This window comes from Larus michahellis, chromosome 7 (genome assembly GCF_964199755.1).
Source record: "Larus michahellis chromosome 7, bLarMic1.1, whole genome shotgun sequence".
Taxonomy (NCBI): Eukaryota; Metazoa; Chordata; class Aves; order Charadriiformes; family Laridae; genus Larus; species Larus michahellis.
In genome coordinates this window covers 36,493,200-36,514,886 of record NC_133902.1, presented here as the reverse complement: position 1 = coordinate 36,514,886, position 21,687 = coordinate 36,493,200, and the positions used below count along the sequence as shown (strand labels likewise).

The following is a 21,687-nucleotide window of genomic DNA, read 5'->3' as shown; positions in this document are numbered from 1 at the left end:
TATTTAAATACGTAAATATTTACAATTAAAACAACCCAGGTATACAGCTCACAATTTTTAGCTGGTTTTTTTTTTTTTTAATTCATAAATCATGCCTTCAATTTCATGTGTTTGGGAGAACAAAGATCAAAGTAATTTGTAAAGACTCTCGGAGAATTGCTCCACTCTACTTCCCAAAGGCCCTGGTTTTGCCCAGCATCATCTACAACTGTATCTAGATCGCTCCGTAGTTGAAAAAGGCAGCGGAGAGGAAAATAAGAAGGAGCTCATGCAGTCACACCAAGGTAGTGTAGAAATGAGGAAATTTTAAGCAAGAAGATACGCTATCAGAAAGGGCCTAAATAATGTGAACTGTTCGAAGGAAGAGGGAGGAAAAAAGATAAAGCTATGTCTGATGAACTTGTGACGGGCATAGTGGATTCTTTCTCCTGTGCAGTTCATGTTGTCAAATTTAATATACACTTGGTCCCACAGGCTGTGCTTAGGCAAATTGTTCTACTATGGGCAGATCTGGTTTCAAGGGTGATCAAATAAACAATTATTGTGGTGTAAGTGGGGAATAATAGCTTCTGGCAGGGGGCAGAGAAGGAGCAGCTGGAGGCAATAATTACTAAACCCACATGCGAATTTAATGGACTAGTCCAAATAGCCAGAGTTTCAGGAACGCCAAACCTGAAATAAACGGATATACATTATTTATTTTTAAAATTTACATGTCTACAAAAGCTGAAATTTTTGTCTCTGTCTTGAAAGACAAAAGGTGTCAGCAAAGAATGGTTCACTAAAGCATTGAGTCTTTGCAGTAGAAGCACTTGGCGGAGGGGGGGAACCGCACGATAAACTGAAATGCCGAAATATACTGGGTTACTTTTACTAAAGTGTTTTGCTGTTTTGTTTTAAGCTCGATCGCATTGGTGATTGTTTATAGAATCATACTGGGGCAACAAACTGCAGCGCAGGGATGGGAATGAGCAACTGTTTGTGAGAACCTCTCAAGTAACATCTCCATTACAGAAACTGTTGTGAAATGGGAAAAATAAAACAGTTTTTATGAGATAGTCCAAGGCGGACAGAGAGTAAGATGATGAGACAATGGGGTTCAGTTGAGGTTTGTGCTAGAGGTGGTATATACGTACACATGCTGCAACAGGACTTAGGTGATCTATTCAATAAAGACACAAATCCTGCCTGAAACACCAGTATATCAGGACATGTTATGATACGGAGGTTCCAACAGTAATGCCAGCTTCAGGAGTACTTGGCTGTTTCTTCCTTACCCTGTACCGTAGCTCACCGTCATCTTCAGCTGTGCTGATGCGACTTGAGCAGGTTGCGTCATGAACAAAGTTAAGGAACTAATCCATGGTTTTAAAAAGGTTAATTTGAGTAAGTTTGGGAGCAGGTGACAAGGGAGCGCTGTGGTGAAAGAGGGAAGGGAAGGTGCCTGATGTTAGTACTGCCAGTGAAATCAGCTGTTGTATAATGAGAAAAACTGACCTGCCGTAAAATCTGCTGTGACGCAACGACAGGCAAATATGAAATTGTGATTATATCCTAGACTGTAGCCAGAATAAATAGTGGAATTCTACTTCCCTATCATGAACATCAGAAGCTGTGTGTTACTCTGACCTTTCTGCAGGCTGGGATTTGTGTATTTCTCATCCTGCAAATACTGAAGAGAATATAAATTTGCCCTCGTTGATTAAGCCTTTGTTTAGCTGTACTCGTATCCTTGCTTTTCAGGTTTTCTGTACATGACAGTTCGAAGAGGTGTGAGGCTCAAAATTTATTTATGGACTCACTTTATTTATGGACTTTCTAACTTTATAATCAGTTGGAGTTAGTATCAAACAAAAATTTTAAGTGTCTCTAGCTGAGAGAAGAGGGGAAGGGGGGCCATAAGCAAATCCTGCTTGTTTCAAAGTAGAACAGATTTTTTTTTTATTCCTCTATATCCATTCCCAAAGAAGTGATTCCCATCTAACCTCCATCAGGAGGAGGATGCAGAATACAGAGGTGGAGTTGCTCGGTGTCAGTGGATAGAGGGCTCTGGTATTGGCACAGAGAGAGGTGCAGCCCAGTTACTGGAGGAGAGCTCAGTTCCATCGAGAACGTCGAGCAAGGCATATTTCATTTTTCATTCTGGTCCGTGTTTATATCGTACTATGCAGTTTATTTCCACCTCCCCCCCGCCTTTTTTTTTAATGGATACAGCATACAGCTATAATACATCTGAATAATTTTATATTACTTTGGTCCCATCTGAAATTGTACTTGCTTTCATTTTTTTCAGTGTTTCTGTGGCACAGTGTTTTTGTAAAGTCAGATTTATCAAGCTTTCACATATCCGTTGGGGATTAATAGGAAGGGCAATTTCCATAAAACACATAAACCACAAAAATTTCTAAACACATTTTGTAAATTCAGTTTCAGTGTCATAATGAAGAAGTTAGTTAGGCTCTTAACAAATGACAGAGCAGTTTTTAAGTGCTTTGTATGCTGCAGCACTTGACGTAGACAGAAGCCGCTTATCTAAAACCCTGACATTTAATGTAGCTTTACTTCTCCAATTCATATGACATGACTAAATTAGGCAAAGAGTTTGGTTGGTCCTACATGTGAAAATGAGTTCATTTATTTGTGACGTTGCCAGTCAATCACAGTATTCTGTATATATAAGAATATTTCCTGATTTTGTCAGAACTGGTGTTTGACCTAATTGTTACGTGACTGTTAAATGATAGCGATGTTGATACCCCCATCAGAAAGAGGTGTTCAACTAAATGTGACCAGAGGGAGTTAATTTTTTTTTTGCCTTAATCTTATTCCAAATTAAGTTTTTCCCCAATTTATATATAAATTAAAAATTAAAAGTGAGAGGTAATTTAAGAGATGTCTGTGGTTTTAAAGTCATTATGTAATGAGGGTTATTTATTTTAAAACCCAGTGTCACAGATCATAAAATAGAACTAGCTGTAGGTACAAGTAGAATTAGAGAGACTTAGTGAGATTAGCATCTTCGTTGCCTGTATAATTTTGAAAATGAGACTTGGTAGTGCGATAGAAATTTTTGCCCCCTTGTTTTCTTTAGAGTTCAGTATACTGATTTTTAGAAATTTTTTGTTGTTGTTTTAGAGACTCCCATATATAAATATGTATATGTATATTACAGTGTTTTAAAAAATCATTTTATGAAACGATGGATTATAACAGAAGGTGTTAAGGATAGGGTTCATTAATTCAAAAGGCCCAGTTAGACCATGTTTTCTGTGACTTCATTTTTTGAGACCAATCAACCAAGCCATTTGTGCTCATTCTCACAATTGAGTGTTGCATAAAATGACTGGAAACTTCAGCCATTTAATAACATTATTGCTTCAGAATGTGCTGGGAGAGAGGGGAGGAGAGTATTTTAAAAATGTATAGTTGCGTAACAAACCTAATATGACCAAAAGTGTTCTTTTAATCCTCTTATATGACTGCTTCTGCATGTTAAAATTCCTATCCCAGATGACTCCTAGCAGGGCCTTTTGAAGAGAGAAGTCTGAGTTTTCGTGAAATCAGTAACTACGTAAGGGTGTCCTTACAGAAGCAGCATCATATTTATGTGCCTCAGAGATGATAAACTGGTTGGATCCCCAAAGCTATTAGAAGGCACTAACGATCTTGTGGGCGCATCCAAATCCCACTGCCTGCGGACAACCTTTGCTAGGACGTGGTCCACAAGAGCTCGGGTTATCTGCTCTGTGTGTGATAGATGGCCCCGAGGGGATTTGGGGCCTTCATGAAGAGAGCTAAGCTCATGGGGTGGCCAGTGCCAGCTGAGTGGGGTTGGAGGAAGAGTTTGGTCCTCTTGGAAGAGAGGCAATAATTAGATCTAATAATAGTTCACTAGTTGTGCTCTGAAAGGGCAGACCTGAGAAGAATGACAGAAGAGGAGTAAAAAAAGATGAAAAAGCCTAAGGAGTGATAGAACAAAAATTGCCCTCTAGAACAGCATTTCACTCACCTGGCAATTGGAAGGAACTCAGTAGTGTAGGGAGTTTTCCTTTGCAACGTTTGCATCTGTTTGTAAGAAGCTGGTGAGGACTCTTTGCCATGGGAGACCCAGGATCAGTTACATGAGGGCCTCATGATGTAGCTCCTGCGGTAGTAGTACAGATAAATATCTCAAACAAACATCTTCTTGGTTACTGTGTTGGCGTTTGCCAGCCAGCACCAGCACGGGTTGGGAACAGGCATGAGAACCCAAACAGCACTTTCTCCCGCACGTGTTGCAGAAGGGAAAAGGTGACAATGGAGGATGCATATCCCATTGTACCAGCTGTTCCTGCTTCAGATCCCCTTCCCACTCCGTATCAGTTCAAGAGGGGAGAATGACTTTTTGACATTTTGATTTTTCACCATTTTAAGTCAGCTATTGAACCTGTAGAATATTGTTGGATATTGCTACACCAAGCTAGAAAAATACTACCTCCTACCTGCAAAGGTGCTGCAAAGACTACAAGGTGATGTTACGTCATTCAGTGAATCCAAATAGTTCGAAAGTTTGCAGTATCTCTTTATGTGCTTATTTGCTGTCCTTCTTTTAATGAAGACTGTGTGTAAGATTGCATAATCCCACCTGTGATGGCTGCCTGAGTCTCCATGTCCTTACATACAGGAAAGCAATACCTTTTTCTAAGGTCTCAGCATTTTCCAATAGGAGCAATCGCTGTAACATTCATGTAATTTGAGGATTCATTGCTGTTAGAAAACGGATATATGTATACTTGTGAAATGCCACACTTTGAAAACCAATTAAATTATTACGTTACCATGCAGTATATTTTATTTATTTTAGAATGCAAGTTCTAAAAGTGAAATAATGAATGTTCCTTGAGGCTATACATAGAAATAGCTAGTTCAGGCAGTTTTAGAAAGTTTTAAATCAGGTACCCAAATGGTAACCTCCTCATGAGTTATTACAACCCATTATTAACATTAGGTAACATTACAATCCATTAGGTTTTAAAATCAAGATCAGGTAGCAAATTGTCAGGTATTTGCCTTCCATAAGCTTAATACCAAATGTAATGGTCTTTAAAATTAAATGCAAAATAAAATACGAAAATGGAAAATGGGTTTATAGTATCAGAAGTGATTGTCTTTGGGTTTTCTTTCCAGGCTGATAAGTGAAGAGCTGCCAGAAGTTCCTGTGCTTTACAGAGATGTCTCATCCCTTTTGCTTATCCAGATTTTAACCATGCCTCAACCCTTGCACAAAGGTATGTTACAAAAAATACATCTATTTAGATGATTATGTTTATGAGGCTGCATTCATGGTGATTTCCAGGATGGTAAATCGTAGCTTGTCTACTGTGTATTCAAAAATAATGCTTCTGCCTTATCTACAGAAGGTGGCATCGAACAGAAATTTCTGTTGTGGGTTGACAGGCTTATCTGTGTCCCCTGTCTTCTCACCTCATCAGTCAGCCTGTTTGGTAAAGGTACGAGAGCTGGGCAAAAACTATTAAGTGCTTTTACTGAAGGAAAAGTGTCCTTCGGTTGACCTTCATCTCTCTGCTTAGAGGGGCAGCTCAATACTTCAAGTTGATCTGAGCGCCGAAGGGCGAAAGATTGTAATTTAGTTTGAATTTCAGGGTTTCAGTTGCAGCAATCTGACATAACAGGAGGTCGGTTATGAAGACGGTAATTGCTGTAATGCAGCAACTTCAGTAGAGACAGCATATAGTATAATTCGGAATGACTACTAAATAGATATTTAAGAACTACATTTTCTATTACTAAAATCAAAACTGTTTTAAAAACTAAATTTCTTTTTCTGTGTAAAAGGAATAGCTGAACCTGCTCCATCTTGCTACCAGACAGTGCGTGCTCCAGAAGATGGGGTGGTTCACACCCTCTGCTCTCTGGCTTGATTATTTCTAGCTATACCTTCGTTTTAAAACGAGAACAAACAAACACGTATCTCTTTACTATTTTGCTGACAATGAACTCTGCTACGAGGTCTGTGTGGCAATTTTCGTACCTACTGAGTTTTGGTAATTTGGGAACAGGTAAATACAGGGACTGTTCTGCTCTTGATGCATCCGCCCAGCTTAGGAAGTACAGTAGAAACAATTTCCACTTAAGAGGTGTTCAGTCCTCACTATTGAATGTTCAAATTCAGCTTAAGTGACACCGTGTGTATCTGTTAACATTATGCTTTTCTGATTCAATGTAGATGTTTATGGTTTAAGTATATCCAATAAATTATTAAATTATGAAAATACCAGGAGAATAAAATATTTTTGAATAGGAAGCCTATTGTCAAAAATATACTTTTTTTTTTTTTTTTACTACAGTTTAGCTTAAATTAACTTTTCTTGGAAGGACTTAATAAAAGCAGTAAGAAGTTTAATGAGACTAATGTCTTGTGAAATATGGGGAAGGGAGTGGCGAAGCCAAAGTACAAACAGTGGCCTTTTTGTAGTTTATATTCAAGCATTGAAAAACACCATTTATGAAAGTATACCTTATCGTAGGAAAGACAACATGACATTAATAGTAAGGCATCGTGTGGAGAATTCTGTAAATACCACATATTGGCAGCGCGTTTTGCCTTTGCTCTTAGGTTTAGTGTATGTTGCAGTTGAAAGGGAAATGGCCAGCGGTAAGGAGAAGAGGAATGTAACAACTCCAAATCTACAATCTACATAAATTGCAAATAAATTGCCATTTATCTTCCTAATTTTTGTTTCATCAAAACGGTTAGGCAGAATAAAAAGTCTGCCATTATTTCTTTGTTCTGAAATGTAGAATGAAGTTCAGAAAAACAGGTAACAACAAATTTGTTTAGAACTTTCGTAATGGATGTGCAGGTCGCAGAGTTGAATTTGATGTCGTTAATTCTTGGTAGAGAGTTGAGGCTTGGAAAGGGTAAAAGGGGTTGGCAGGGTCGCGTGGCGGGTCAGGGATAAGGGCGAACAAGATCTGGATTTGACCCTGCTGCTTCCTGCGCTGCTGTGGCGTGGCCGCGGGGTGCGGGGGCCACGGGGTGCGGGAGCCGCGGGCTGGGCTGGGCACTGCTCTGCAGCCAGGAGGTCGATGTCTCTGTGCGCTGCCATGCAGAATGCCATGGTGATGGCGTTAGAACACTCGTAACGAAGGAAGGATCTGTAGGGTTTAGAATCCATGAAAGGTTTCAGCATGGACACTCTCCTGTAATGGTACTGGTTTTGCAATGTCATTTATTAGGTATGTTGATGTTTTTGGAGAAACCATATTTGTATCCTTACAGGAAACTAAGACTATTCATCAAGTATTAAATCTTCGTGTTAGTACTGAAAAACCTTTTTGTTTACACAGTGTTTTTTTTAAAAACACTGAATGCTCTGTAAGGAGGACCCAAACTTCATCTCTTGCCCTTCAGATATAGCACTAGGAATCCCATTAACTACCTTATTAATTGTTGGATGGGTATTGGTATCTTTTTCAATCCAACATCAATTAAAGGACTAAAAATGTCATTACTGTTCAGCCTCTTCATTCACAGCCTCATTTTAGAGAGGAAAATTGATCTGAACACATCACAAAGAAAAAACACTACAAATTAAATCTTTTTTTGTTTTTATGGGGGAAACTTTTGTGGTGGAGGTCAGAACGTTTACAAGCACTTACCAATTTACAAAGAAGGGAATGAAGAAGATAGTGTGTACCTCCTCTGTGTTGTAACCAGCAAAGTAAACACTGTCTTCAAGATACTAAAACCATTTGTGAAATTACTTTTTGGTTTGACAGTAGGACAGGGGCAGAGCTTTTTTATAGCCTTCGTCTGCTCAGCATTTTGAAGTTGTGCATGACTAAATACGGAATAATCCACGCAGGCATTTCTGGCTTAGTTCTGTGGCAGTTGTGCAGAGGACGGACAGTATTCATGATGATGTGAATTGAATGAGGATTTTGTTTCTAGAACCTCTAGCTCCTTTCTTACAGAGACAGAAGATGGTGCTGCATATGGAGAAAGGTGGTACAGAAATGGAGAGAGTGACTCAGTGGTTAACAAAACTTAAATGTGTCCTTGTAAATTGAATTCAACATCCCCCACCACCCCTTTCTGCAACACAATTTCTGTATGTTGAGCAAGTCACTTAATTCAAATTGGACATTCTTCTTTGTTGCCATCAATTGTAAAAAAAAAAAAAAAAAAAAAAAAAAAAAAAATAATTTCCCAGTCCCTGACTTGGGACCCCCATGGCCAGATTTCTAGAAGCACGGAGCGCTGCTGGCTTCCAGTGATTTCAGCTTCTGCTTTGCTCTGAATGTAAGAAATATCACACTGTTGCAAAGTATTTAAAAACTGGGGTCTGGGTGAGCCGGGGGTGAGTCTGAGGCTAGTAGGAGCACAGAATTGGTGGTCACCTGGCCAGCAGCGGCCTGGCGCTGTGCTTGATGCCACACATGGAGGGGGGGTCGTGGTGTAGCCTGGCGTTTGCCAGCACGCGGTTCCCCAGCCTGGCGTTGCTCTAACACAGGCCACAGTGCGGCTTTTACGAGAGCCGTGATTTGGGAGTGGTGGATGTGCTCTAACTCGGTTTTGGGAGTTTCATCTAACATCTGTGGGCTTTGGGAAAGGTTTTCTTCCCTGCTGTGTAACGCCTACATCCGGCCCCTTTTTTTTGCACTGCTGATAAGGCCTGGATGCTGAAGAATCTGACCTGGATGCTCTGACACATGCCTTTTCTATAAAATTTCAATGACATGCAACAAAAATACAGCAAGCAGCACTCAGGCAAACACTAGCGCTTTTCTTTAATGATTGGATAAGGATCTTGACTAAATATAGAATGAATGTAATGAGCTTGAATAGTATCCAGTTTCAATGTGGAAGCTGAAATATTTATCTGTATCCTGGAACTTTCAGTATACCTTTCATGGATTATCTGAAGTTCAGTGCTGTCTCCCTTTGTTCTGAAATTGTTTTTTCAAATAACTGTGCAAGCTTTAGATCAAGAAGAATATTTTCAAAGGTTATTTATACAAATATGCCCTTCCAAATTCACTAAAAAAGGTCCTATGTCCTTAATTTTGCATTTGGTTCGCTTTGTGGAGTCGTTGCCTGCCAGCGTATATATCTAAATTGATACTGAAATTAAAAGATGCGTATTGTTAGTAATACACTTATTCATCTGCACATTTCTTGCATTAATGTTAAAATTAGAAGTGTTTCCTCTATAAACTTTATTTTTTAAGGGGGTTTGTCTAATGCATATAGTGGGATAGGATGGGATGCTGTGAAGTAATTTGGTTCAAAAAAAGTGTTGTTTAAAAAAGTTTTTAAAATGGGATCATAACATCATTTCTCAATATTATTCAAAAATAAGTACAAAAATTCTGCATTACCCTCTGTTTTGATGACAAAGGCCTAGTCACAATAATATAACAGACTGTCAGAATATCAGATTAGTTTGTTTACGTACAAACCCAGAAGTTCTAACTGCATTTTAGTGCAGAACGTATTGCACAGTCTGTCATCTGCAGCAGAAGGGACTGACAGTACTTACATAGTTTACTCCACAGCGTACAAATACACTAGCAGTCTTTGGGATTATTAAACCAAAAAGGTGATATAGTGCAACCACAGCCTCCACCAGGGGGGCAGCCGGAAAACACCACGCGGCCCCCAGATGCACGTTGCAGGAAGGCAAGTAAAATCACTCTTTGCAGTAGACGAGAACGTAACAGCTCTAAAGTTAGGGATACGTACAGCTGGCAAGTATTTTGTATTTCACGAATAAAAGATAACGCATAGTAATGAAATGGTAATTGATCCTCTGACTGGTGTTTTTAGTCTGTCTCCCATGGGACGTTTTTATGACCATAAAATACTTGCATTCAGAGCCCTGGTGCTCGTTACACAGCATGCCACCTCGGAGCTGCTCCCGTGATATTTTCCTTTTAAAATAAAAAAAAAAAAAAAAAAAAGTTTGTGCAGAAAATATCTTAAGGGTGACCCAGATGTGGGAGAATGGGGTTTTTCTGTCCAATTATGGATTCTCCAAAAATGTAATTCATAGTAATTTATGAGTCATATACGTGTAAATAAATATAATAACATTAATTTATTTTTAAAAACATAATATACACTAGATACAACATTTCTAGTGAATTGTACAATTAGTATTAAGGTGGGGACAGGGAAAAGGAGTAATTACATTTAACAAAAACCAGGTTTTAAAAACTGTAGTCGTTGTAGAGGGTGCTAAGACACTCAGTGTTGAGCGCTGTGTAATCACCTCAGCAGAACAGACGAAGAAGTAGAAGATGAACTAGATGATCTTTAAGGTCCCTTCCAACCCGAACCATTCTGTGATTCTGTGACGTGGGCATTAGGCAGATTGGCGAGTGTTGACCAGGCGTCAGGTTTTGCTGCTGAAGTGTGGTGGTTTTCATTCGTGCTTTCAGTGTCAAATTGATCTCTATTGCTTGTACCTGCTGTGGATGGAGACACAGCGCAGGACCTGGGCGCAGTTCTGGCTGCCATCACAGACTGCAGCTCAGGCTGAAGAGGCAACTTTTACCATTCTGTGAGCGCATGTGGTTTGATCTTGTGGATCTCAGTTCTAGAAAACTTACTGAAAGCTTGCCCGCTATTATTCCTCAGGAGGAGGATTGCTAAGGAAATGGAGATTTCATCAGAGGAAGAAAGTAGTGCCTAGACAGATCTGGTGAATTCTCCTTGGGGGGAAATATGGAGAGGAAAAATCATAATGGAGCGGATGAAGTATCACAGTGTTCGTTGCCATATTTAACATAAGCTCCATAGGAAGATAATACAGAAAAAAGTACACTTTTAATTACATAGTTACAAATGATCATTTAGGTGCTTATGTTGCGCTTATTGTATGTACTTAGTGACTTTTTAAAGTTTCAAAGTCCATGTCTCTGTTGATTTGTAAACATTTGTTACATAAAAAAGCCATTGTTATTTCACAAATTTAATTATGTACTCAAATCCTGGCTATGTTTGTGTTAGAACCCAGTGGTGGCACTTGATATTAGATACAAGAAAGGGGAAGCCAGGAGTTTCATCTCCCTCACCTCCTTTTCTTTTTCACATACAAAGCTTGTTTAAGTCCTTTGGGAGGAAAGAATGAATTTAACCCAATTTTTGTGAGGTGCTTATGTAAATAAAATTGTTTCGCTTGACTTCAAAGCCTGAGAGGACTTTTTAAATCCCTCATTTTTGTATACATTGTTTTAGATAGATATTACAGTTATGTTGTGAGTCAGGACTGGTGTAAGTGATGATAGAAACTTCTTTGATCTGCCTAGATTTAAAAAAATCTGATTATTTGGGGTGGGAAATACAACCTAGAGTAAGAAGAGAAAAAAGGACTGCTGCCATATCTTCATTTCAAAGAATGGTCACATTCACCTTTTTTCCTGTTCCAATTTTAGAAAGTTTTATTTTGTCTCCGTTGCTAGCTTCCCCAAAACGATTTCAAAGCCTTTCTCCTGCAGCCTGTACGTCGGAGATAGTAGTCCTTTAAATATTACAAAAAATTGTAAACAAATAAAAATCTTTCGAACAGAAGGTAAGTTCTAAAATGACAGTGTCTCTTTTGTCCTCCTTCTGTATTCACGTAACGTCCAGTAAATATGGACGCAGGAAAGAGTGATTCGCAGCAAGTCTTGTGCAGCTGGATCCATAGCTTGGACGTGAGGGAATAGAAACACAGGTGTGCGAAATGTCCTTCTTGCAGTGACTTCTTTTTACTTAACTTTTCCAGTAATTGTATGAATGTAACTTACCCCAGACGGTTTAATCATTGCCAGAAGAGATGGTAGGATACGCATTTGCTTACATCTGCGGCACAGAATTCGTTGTAGCTGTCAGTAATCAGTAGCTTGACTTGATGTTACGTTTGGACAAAATAGGGTTTTGTAATATCGCCAGGTCCCATGGAGGAGGTCACTGCTGATCAGGATTAAGATGAACATATGGAGTGGCGGAAAATTACTTGCCCTGTGCTTGTTCCATTCACTACAGCTGCCAAGTCGTGTTTGAAAGCCATATTTGTGTTGTTTTGTATGTTTTGGGGGTTCGTACTTCTTGTATAGCGCTTGCTTTTAATTTGAGAAGCATCATTTCCATAACTAGAAACTCTGCAATCAGTATATTTGCTAAAAATATCAACTGTGTAAAAATGACTTTTTTGTTTTACAGAACACTTCACCTGCATTATAAAAGTGCTGTTCACTTTACTGTATACTCAAGCCTTGGCAGCACTTTCTGTTAAGTGCAGCGCTGAAGATCGGATGGCATGGAAAGAGTCAGAAGCTCTCAAAAAGGTTGGTTAATTTATTAAAACATTTACGAATTTTTGCTTATGTATTTTTGGTAGGAATATAACAGATACTTCTACTTTGCATATAATTTGCTTCTGCTTCACAAAAATCCAGTATTTTGTTTCTGCGTGTGCAATTTTTGCAGGTCTTGGTATGTGATGAGACTTAAGAGCTTCACAGTCAATGCCTAGTTCCAAAACTGAGCTTCAGATTTGAGGCTGTACCTCTATAGTTTCAGCTTGAATTTTTTGCAGTGATACCGAGTAAATGCAGCTTTCCTTCCTGTGAAATTGCAGCCTTCCGAGGAAAACCGTGGGTTGATCTCCTCCACTCCTTTACAGGAAAAGCAGGCAAGCCTGTTGGTGGGGGAAAAAAACCAACCTTGTCTTTTTCTTATTTGTTCATGCTATTCGTGGCTAGCTGTATAAATTTCTCTCAATATGTGGCCTAGAGTGCTCGTGTGATGAAGAAAAGGAAATTTGTAGGCTAGGCAGGTAGGTATTTCACTATCCTTTTCTTGTGTTTTGATAGAAGTTACAAGTAAAGCGAAGGTGCATCGTGCTACTTCAGCTTAACTGGTTGAATGCCCATTCCCACCAAAAGACACAGTTCCCTGCGCTGGCAATTGTTTAATCCTTCAGCTAGGTTTATGCTCCATGGATCGATTCCCCAGAAGGTCAGAAGAGTGCCAGTGCCAGACCCAGGGAAAGGATGGAAGTGTTGGGGCCAGGAGAGGAAATGGGAGGAGGAATACTGCTTTATGCAACAGCTGGGCCTTAGATCATGTTGGCTGTAAAATGGAATGCACGCTGAGAAGCACGACCTGCTTTTCACATATAAGTCAGATTTGTCATACTGGTCAGTCACAGCTCCAAGGTATTAAGGACAAATTATGTCCCCACTACTATGTGGGATTGTTTTTTCCTGGACTTGAATTAAGCATTTGAGATTACTGGACAGTACTGCATTTTGTTAGCTCCCTCTCCACCCCCTTCTTCCAGTTTTCTTTGAATTTCAAGAACATTCGCTTGGTATTGTTGCTGATGAGGGGATTTTTCCATTTTTCTATTAATTTAAGTGATTCCCAAGTGATAGATAATTTTGCAGTTTAAAGTTTGCAGTAGAGAGTGTATAAATAGACTGAAGTGTTACCAGCTGACATTCTTTCATAATCCATATGATAAACACGGACTGCCTTTTTCTTAGTAGCAGAGGTCGGAGTTTATCTGAATTATGTATTTACAATGCTTAATTTTCTGTCTACAGTGAGAGATTTTATGTATGAAAATAGACTTAGGGCATGTGGTAGGTGGGCTTGCTACCTATTAATAACTAAGATGTTTTCTTATAGAAGCACGGGAAAGCATTTGCTTCACATAAAGCACTTTGTACTTGAGGCTCGCAAATTATGATAATGGCTCAGATAATGGATTTATGAAGCAGCCATCTCTCTTGATATTAAAGACCATCGATTTTAGTGGAATTTTCACTAGCGTGCTTGTCTCTGATGGATGGTAAGGCCGAGTGGGAAATAGTAGCACATTACACACTATGTTACTGTGAATGGATGTTGTGATTTAGTGTACTCAAATAGCACAACAGATTAACTTCTGTCAGTTTGAGAATTTTGACTTCTGTGAGAAGCCTGTTGAAGGCTGACAGTTTGCCAAGGGGGAGAGCAAAAGAGGCAGATACGGAGACTGCTCCGGGCTGCCAGTATTTCACACTCTCCCTTGAAAAAATCCGCCTCCTTCCTCATGTCTCTCTCGTGTAGATCATCTGTGCGCAAAGGTCCAGCTTCTGACAGCAGCTTGGCAGTATGGGCTTGGGGTGATCTCTGCATCATCCTCAGGCCTTCAGGGACTCCTACGCTTACTTCCTTCTTGGCTTCCATCCCACCCTAGCGATGATCCACCCCAAGCGCAGAGGCTTTGCAAAAGTCCCACGTGCCAGTTTGCCCAGATGTCTTTCCAGTTTCCTGATCCTTCTTCTACATAACGTTGCTGCCTGGATCCCGTGTGTGTGCGAGAGGGTCTGAGGCACAGTCCTGAGCACTGAGCACCGGCCAGCGGGATCACGCAGCTCCCTGTGCCACCCTCCCAGCCCTCTGGCAGCTCTGTTCTTCTTGAACTTAGACATAGCCCTCAGATGACTTCCTTCTCTTTGCACGTCATGGGGGAAGCTGGTTTTTAAAATGTATGATTCAGGCTGGCTTTTTCTTATGTGCTGCTGATATTGACTTTTTGATCCCAGGATGACTACACAGATCACACCTTACTTACCTTTGGTCCGTGGAGAATGCCAAGTGAATCTTTCAGTTTGGTATTCCAGACATTAAACACGAACTGAAATCTTTCTTCTGTATTCATGCCAAATGATCAAACAACATTGAGTTGAATTTCTCAGGAGGGATGAGGTGGATATTCTACTTCTGATTCCCAACTTCACTCTCGTTATCTTTGCAAGGTGCCTTATGGGGGTCATAAGCAGCACACTGTGAATGCCGGTGGAGTGAGCTTCCAGGAATAATGTAGACGAAAGGTTTGCCCTAACTGCTCATTTAAATATGCGTTGCCTTCTGGTTCTTAGACTATGAGATAAACAGCAAGTCTGCCTTCCCGAGGCTGAAGGGTGAAGACCCCGTCTACAACTAACAGTTATAATTGATGTCTGTCCAAAGGCACTAAAGAAACCAACTGATGAATGACATACATTGTTACTTACTGAAGTCTATATATATTTACTCTCACCTAGTTGCTTTGGAATTTTTTCTAAAGAATTCCAGTAACGTTCACCTCCTCATTGTTTGTTATGCTGAGGATTTACTGATAGAGCTCAAAATTCACATCCAATCATGTTTTTCCTGGGTAGAATTTATTATGACTTAAAAGAAGAATATTTATGGGAATACTGCTTTCTAGTTCTGATGGCTTTCTATAATCATTGCCTTTAAATGTAAATGCTACAGCACAAAGCTAAGTGGCCATTTATTCTTTCCACTACTTCCCCCCCCATCTTTAGTAATATTGTTCATTCCATACGTAATTTTCCATTTTCCGATAGACTCATTTCGAATTAAAATACATAGCAAGTGTTTTGTAACTCTTTCTGCTTGGTACATTTTAGAAAATTACTAATGTTTCTTTTAATTAGTTGTGTTAGAATTCAAATTCTGTCAAAACACGATGTATCCATAAAGCGATTCTTCCTCATTTTAAAGTAAGCATTTTTTATACTCACAGAAAAAACATGGGAAATGCAGCATTATAAAAGTGTTTTCATCTAACACTCAGTGTAGAAGATATGTAATTGAAGTAGCAATTTACATTTCACTCTGAGCTAAATGCTGTCCTTTTCTGTAGAATTTTTTTTTTTTTTTTTTTTTAAGCAATGCGTACCTAGGTCAAAATTTGTGAGTTGATCAAAAGGAAATGTACTTCATCACTGTTAACTTTTACATAAACTTTTTCTCCTTTTCATGACCAGTGCATTTTGGATGTCTTCTGTTCTTATTTGCAGAATGCATCCAGCGGAGAAAAATCTTGGGAAGTGTTGCTGGGTCACGTGATTTCTGAGCTGTCTAAGGGGAAGATCTATGAAGAAGAAGAGGCTGAAGAATTGACGGTGGTATTGGCAAATCTCTTGAGAATTTATCCAGCATGTCCCCTTTCTGTCTCTTATTTACGTGTTTCAGCCTCGTTGTTATAATGATTTTTCTCTGATTTTGCTAAAGACTGCAGTGCAACTCTATTTTCTAGATCAAAACACGTCCCTTTGGGACAGTTTGCCTGTGCAAATCTTTCTTTGACTAAAATCGTATATGGCCAGTGCTGTGTCGAGAAAGTTATTGACAAATACTTCTTATAATTGTAGGGCTTGTTCATATGTCTGAAAGACCTGTCAGAAATTTGGAAAAACTGAATGCTTAAGTAGAAAAAACATTTGCTAAGAGGGAAAGAAAACCCACTGAATTCTTTCAAATTCTTAGTGAAATGCTGGCCTTTGGAATGTATGTTTGCTGCAGTGGTTTCTACAGTGTGCTTAAAATTTGGTTCATATTGGAGTTTCTTAGACAAGAGACAACTTATTTGGGGCAGAACTGAGTAATTGCTTCCTTCCCCCGCAGGTGAATCCTGATTCTGTAGAGTGCTACCTGCAGCAGTTCTGCCTGCCTTTCCTCAGGATCACAAGCCTTCTGCAACACCATCTTTTTGGAGGGGATTTACCTAGTTGCCAGGTACAGATTGAGAGGGGCACACTCAAATGTTTCCATTTCAAAGCTAGAGATCAAAAATGAGACTTTGAAGGTATCTTTTTCATGGTATATATTTCTATCCTAAGGTATTTTTTCAAAAAAAGAAAAATCATATTTTATAGCATTGCTCCGCAGTCTCGTTTGTCTTCTCTAAATTTGTTTTCAAGACAGTTTCCCTGAAAAATGGTACTGTATTCTTAAAATTCAGCATTTACATGCTTATTTTATCAGGTTGTAGATGCCAGTCTCATAAAATACCAACATACTTCTAAAACTTGTCTGGCATTTGCAGACTCAGCGTAATTTCCACACAGACTGGAATTCAGTCCTGGATTTTGCTTAATGCCTGTTAATCCTTGGACTTCATTCTAGAGCCATTGCATCAGCGGACAGTTGTGTTTAAGTTCCATGACTGATTTCAGTAGAGTTTGCTGCAGGGCAGCTCCCTCGTTTCCTTGCCTCAAAACCATCTCATCTCTGAACAACTCCGAGCCAGTTCGGGGTGCTAAAGAGGAAGGAAATTATTGGGGAGTTTGGGGTTTCTTTTTTTGTTTGTGTTTTTTGTATCTCTGGTTTTGTGGGGGGTTTTGTGTGTGCGTTTTTTTGGGGTGGTTTTATTTTTATTTTTTTTTTTAGTTGTGTTTTGAGAATCCAGTTTGAGGTAATCTGAAAAAAATGGAAGCTTTTCTGTGTCTGTGAACACAACTATTAGCATCATTGTGCTAGAACGTCTTTACTTTTTTTTTATTGGAAGAGATACATTTTTAATAAACTATTTAAAATTTTCGAGTGTAGGTATTAATCTAAACCTCTCTGGTTTCGTACCTAAAAGGAAGATGAAGAATTCACAGTTCTCGCGAGCTGCCTGGGTCTGTTACCACCTTTTCAGTCGGCTCATCCGTTCACCAGTGCCTCTTGTCTCGATTGGCCAGTGCCAGCATTTGACATGATATCCCAGTGGTGCTCAGAATTGGCTTTGTTTGCAGACAGACAACCAGATCAAGTAAAGGTATGTGGCAAAATTACTTCTTCCAAAATAGTGCTGATGGGGAAGCAGCTATTTATTGCTTGATTCACTATACACAGACGCTGTTGCTTTGGATAAGGATCTGAGAACCTGTCTTGTAAACGACAAAGAAATCGTGATCAGAAGTATTAGTTAGCGAATGTGGGTTGGATTCGTTAGAAACAGGAATAAGAAAACCTATCTGGTTTTTTTTTTTTTATACGATTGCTGGAGACAGAGAATAGAAACGCTGTCCTTAGATGATACTAAGCGTTCCCGTATCTTCTGCTCCTGAAGCCTGTCAAGGGCATTTACCAGAAACTTTGTCTTTTAAGAAAATACTTATCCAAAGTTTTTCTTGCCTGTTAGACATTGATATTTTTGAGCATCTTCATTTGCAATACTGAAAAAGATCAAAAGAATAAAAGCTGTTTAATAGTTGACTGATAAAAGATGGTACCTCTTCTCTGAAGGTTAAAGGAAAATACCATGACCTGAATCAGTGCAATTGGAATATCAGTTGTGAAATGGTAATGTTTCAACATTACTGCATTGTTTTTATGAAGCAGCTGCATCTCAACCATTCAAGTCCCCCCTCTCCTAAGTTTATGGTGTTAAAAAGGCAAGCCAGAGGCATTCTGCCCTCTGCAACACGATCTGCACCTGCCTTTGCATGTTTGCAGGCATGAATTAGGCTATTGTCAGTGAAAACTTGAGTATTCAGATTAATCTCAAAATAAATACCGTTGCTGCCAATCAGATAGGCATTTGAGAGAGAGTGCAGTGAAACTGATCATGTTCTTTCTATGATTGAAAAGGAACCGGGTACAAATGCGGTTTGGTTGGGGGGTTTTTTTTGGTGTGGTTTTTTTTTTTTTTTTTTTTTTGCAAGTCATGTTTTGAGGTCATGAACTCTTCAAAAAAATCTTATACCTTGCAAGAAAGATCTCATCTGACCCCTATGCCCATCAGTTATGAGGCCAGTAAAAATGAGTAGAAAACCCCCATAAAATGGGACAGCGTTTATAAGAGCAAAAGAGAAGAGTTAGGTTTGAAACCAGCATTTAGGTAGTGCCTGCCTTATCTAAAATTTATGAGTACTGATAAAGTTCCTAATGGCCTCAAAATTTATGCGTGCAACAGTTTTGGAAATCAGGCAGATGTCTTCAAATACAGAGCCTAACTTCAGTTCTGGTTTGGAAAGTTTTAGTCTAAATTTTGGGTAGGAGACGGCTTTAGTAGTCAGTGCCAGGGTCTGGCAGTAGTGTGGTGATGTTACCAAAATGACTCAGTGTGGGGAGTGGGAGTCTTCCCTTTAGATCAGTCTTAATCCTCTTGGTTTAGCTATGAAGATTTTTGTGCTTAAAAAGCATCACATTTAGAAAACGTCCTTGGGAAAAGGCCAGCGTGCGTTTGGCACCCGTTACGAAAGATGAAACGTGACCACAGTTGGGGAGGGTGTTCAGCCAGAGGCAGGGGACTATTGCAAGGTGACTTTTGACTTCTAAATTTGTGAAATGCAAAAGTGAGAGAGTTTTAAACTGCATGCTTCCTTTCTTTGGTAGTCTCTTTGCTTAGAAAATAGAAATGCATCAATGAATGTGCAGAACTGAAACATTGTTCTTATCTTATTTGCAGGTTTTGCTTATCCAGGAGCCTAAGTGGGACTTGCCACGCCTCCTTCAGCTGCCTGAGAATTATAATACCATTTTTCAGTATTATCACAGAAAGACTTGTACTGTTTGTACCAAGGTTCCTAAAGACCCTGCTGTTTGTCTAGTTTGCGGTACTTTTGTATGCTTGAAAGGACTATGCTGCAAACAACAGAGTTACTGTGAATGTGTACTGGTAAGAGAGAGCTCATTCAAATTCTGTAATTGATTCTCACGCTCGCGCATAGTTTTGAACTCCATTGCTCAGTTTTGATGGGTTTCTTTCCAAAACACGTTTATATAATCAGAGAATTGTAGAATAGTTTGGGTTGAAAGGGACCTTTAAAGGTCATCTAGTCCAACCTCAATAATAATATTTAATGCTTATTTCAGATAGATGGACCTAGACTGGATTCTAGAGAGCAATTTTATTCACCTTTTTAAGCCTATAGCCTATTTCACCTTTGAGTGAGGACTGAAAACCTCTTACAAAGCCATTGTGTCTGATGTTGACACACGGTTTGGATTCATAAGCAGTTGAAATTTGTCTATGTTCTGATTATTCATATATTATTTTAATTTTCCTGTTTTATTTCCTTGCTTTCTACGTACATAACAATATCAATGTATGGGTTTGGTTTTTTTCCTTTTATAGAATACTTTCTGATATACCTGGCCATCTACTAGTGATCTACAGACTATAGCTAGACAAGCGTCATCTTAAGGCCTTTGACTTGAATTCAGCAGCAAATTTTTCTAGTCAGCATATATGTAAATTCTTTCAGGAAGCCGAGTTAGACAGCATCTAACCAGTATTGGTTTCCTGCCTGTCATAAGGGTTTGCTGTGACGGCTCTTCTCTTGCTGGCCACAGAACAGTTAGTAGAAGGCTGGAACTACATGGGCTTTACAAAAGTGAGGGGAATTTGTCGGGGAGATTTTTACAAGTGGGGCATAAAATCAAACCCAAAGAAATTTCAGAGGGATCTTGGACCTTTTAAAAATTGTTTTAACTCGCCTTTCTCTATCGTGCTGCTAATACGGTGGGAGAGGGAGGGGTGGGCAAAAGTTAAAATAGAACTAACAGTTAATATTTAAGGTGTCAAGCTTCATGAAAACAGAAAGTTCTAAAAAAAAGAATTAAAAATATAAATAATTTTTTTTACAGTTGATGGGATTCTAGTCTCTAATTGTAATAAAACTACATAGGAAGAGCGCATTTTTTAATTGCTAAAATGAATTGATTAATACAGGTCATGCCTTTCATAGAGATGAATGACATATTGAAGCAAGCAAGAATTATTAAAAAAAATTTTTTTTTACTAGATTTGTAGATCCATAGACTAGATCTGTGAGCATGGATAGAGAAAGCAGATGTTAGCAATAGAGACTATTGTAAAAGACGTAATATTAAGTGCTTCCAAATACTTTCTCTTGCCACCTATGAAAAGTATTTGTTCATGCTCTACAGCTTGCTATGAAACAACAAATTCAAAATATTGTAGGGAATATTTTTGCTCATTTTGGTTAGGTAATTCTGCTTTTACATGATAACGAATATCCTCCCTTTTTGAGTAGGGAACCTTTTTTGTATGCAAGTGTTGTTACGGCAGCAGAAGATACAGAGTTCTGGTTTGCTTGGAGAATTTTGGGGCAGGCTGTCCTTTGTCAAACTGTTTCTTAGGAAATAATATGTGTATGTTATTTCAAGCAAAGCTAATTACTGTTTTTTAAATCCTTTTTGTTATAAAGTTGACAGACACTAACAGAATCTTTGCACTCTTCCCTTTCTACATCCATAATATTACAGCATTCTCAAAACTGTGGAGCTGGGACAGGAATATTTCTTTTGATTAACGCATCTGTAATCATCATCATACGAGGCCATCGATTCTGCCTGTGGGGTTCTGTTTATCTAGATGCACACGGGGAAGAAGACAGAGATCTCAGGTAATGTTTTCATTACAAGTGTGTTTCATTGTCGCTCCTCTGCGTAGATTGACTTTATGTTATGCACTACATGCAACAACAGAGAATAATAGATCGCTGCCTTCCTTGAGTGGCAAATCCCCGTTTAGCGCAAGTGGACTGAGCATTTTTTTTTTTCTTTCTTGGCCCAAAGGTGGTGTAATCGTGATCATTGAGTTACACACACCAGTCATCCCACAGCCAGATTCCTTTGTTGCCATTCCCAATGATGGTCAATTCCGAGCGTTGCGTTGGGAAACACTTCTCTCCCAAAGCTGTTGATTGGCCTTTAATCCAACGATGCAGTTGGATTCCAGTGTAGGGAAGGATGTGGCTGCCACGCTCCACATGCCTGAGAGAACAAGAGATGTTTTCTGGATTTTGCTATCCCAGAGGGAGGAAGGGAAGTCCCAGCAGTTATCTTACTAAAAGCAAAACCAAAAGCCCCTCACCAATAAAAATGTACGCTTCCTT

At 39.2% G+C, this 21,687-nt stretch overlaps 1 protein-coding gene across 6 annotated transcripts in view; it reads left to right on the top strand.

The window, feature by feature from the left end:
* UBR3 (ubiquitin protein ligase E3 component n-recognin 3) overlaps positions 1–21,687 on the top strand; it is a 114,127-nt gene that overhangs the window by 89,864 nt on the left and 2,576 nt on the right. For 5 of the 6 annotated variants that reach the window (XM_074596307.1, XM_074596311.1, XM_074596306.1 and 2 more), the window contains 7 exons: positions 5,167–5,267; positions 12,212–12,336; positions 15,853–15,960; positions 16,460–16,570; positions 17,421–17,597; positions 19,233–19,442; positions 21,056–21,195. In XM_074596307.1, the coding sequence (XP_074452408.1) occupies positions 5,167–5,267; positions 12,212–12,336; positions 15,853–15,960; positions 16,460–16,570; positions 17,421–17,597; positions 19,233–19,442; positions 21,056–21,195 (972 nt within the window). The remainder of the gene's footprint in view (positions 1–5,166; positions 5,268–12,211; positions 12,337–15,852; positions 15,961–16,459; positions 16,571–17,420; positions 17,598–19,232; positions 19,443–21,055; positions 21,196–21,687) is intronic. The other variant, XM_074596308.1, reaches the window with a different exon arrangement.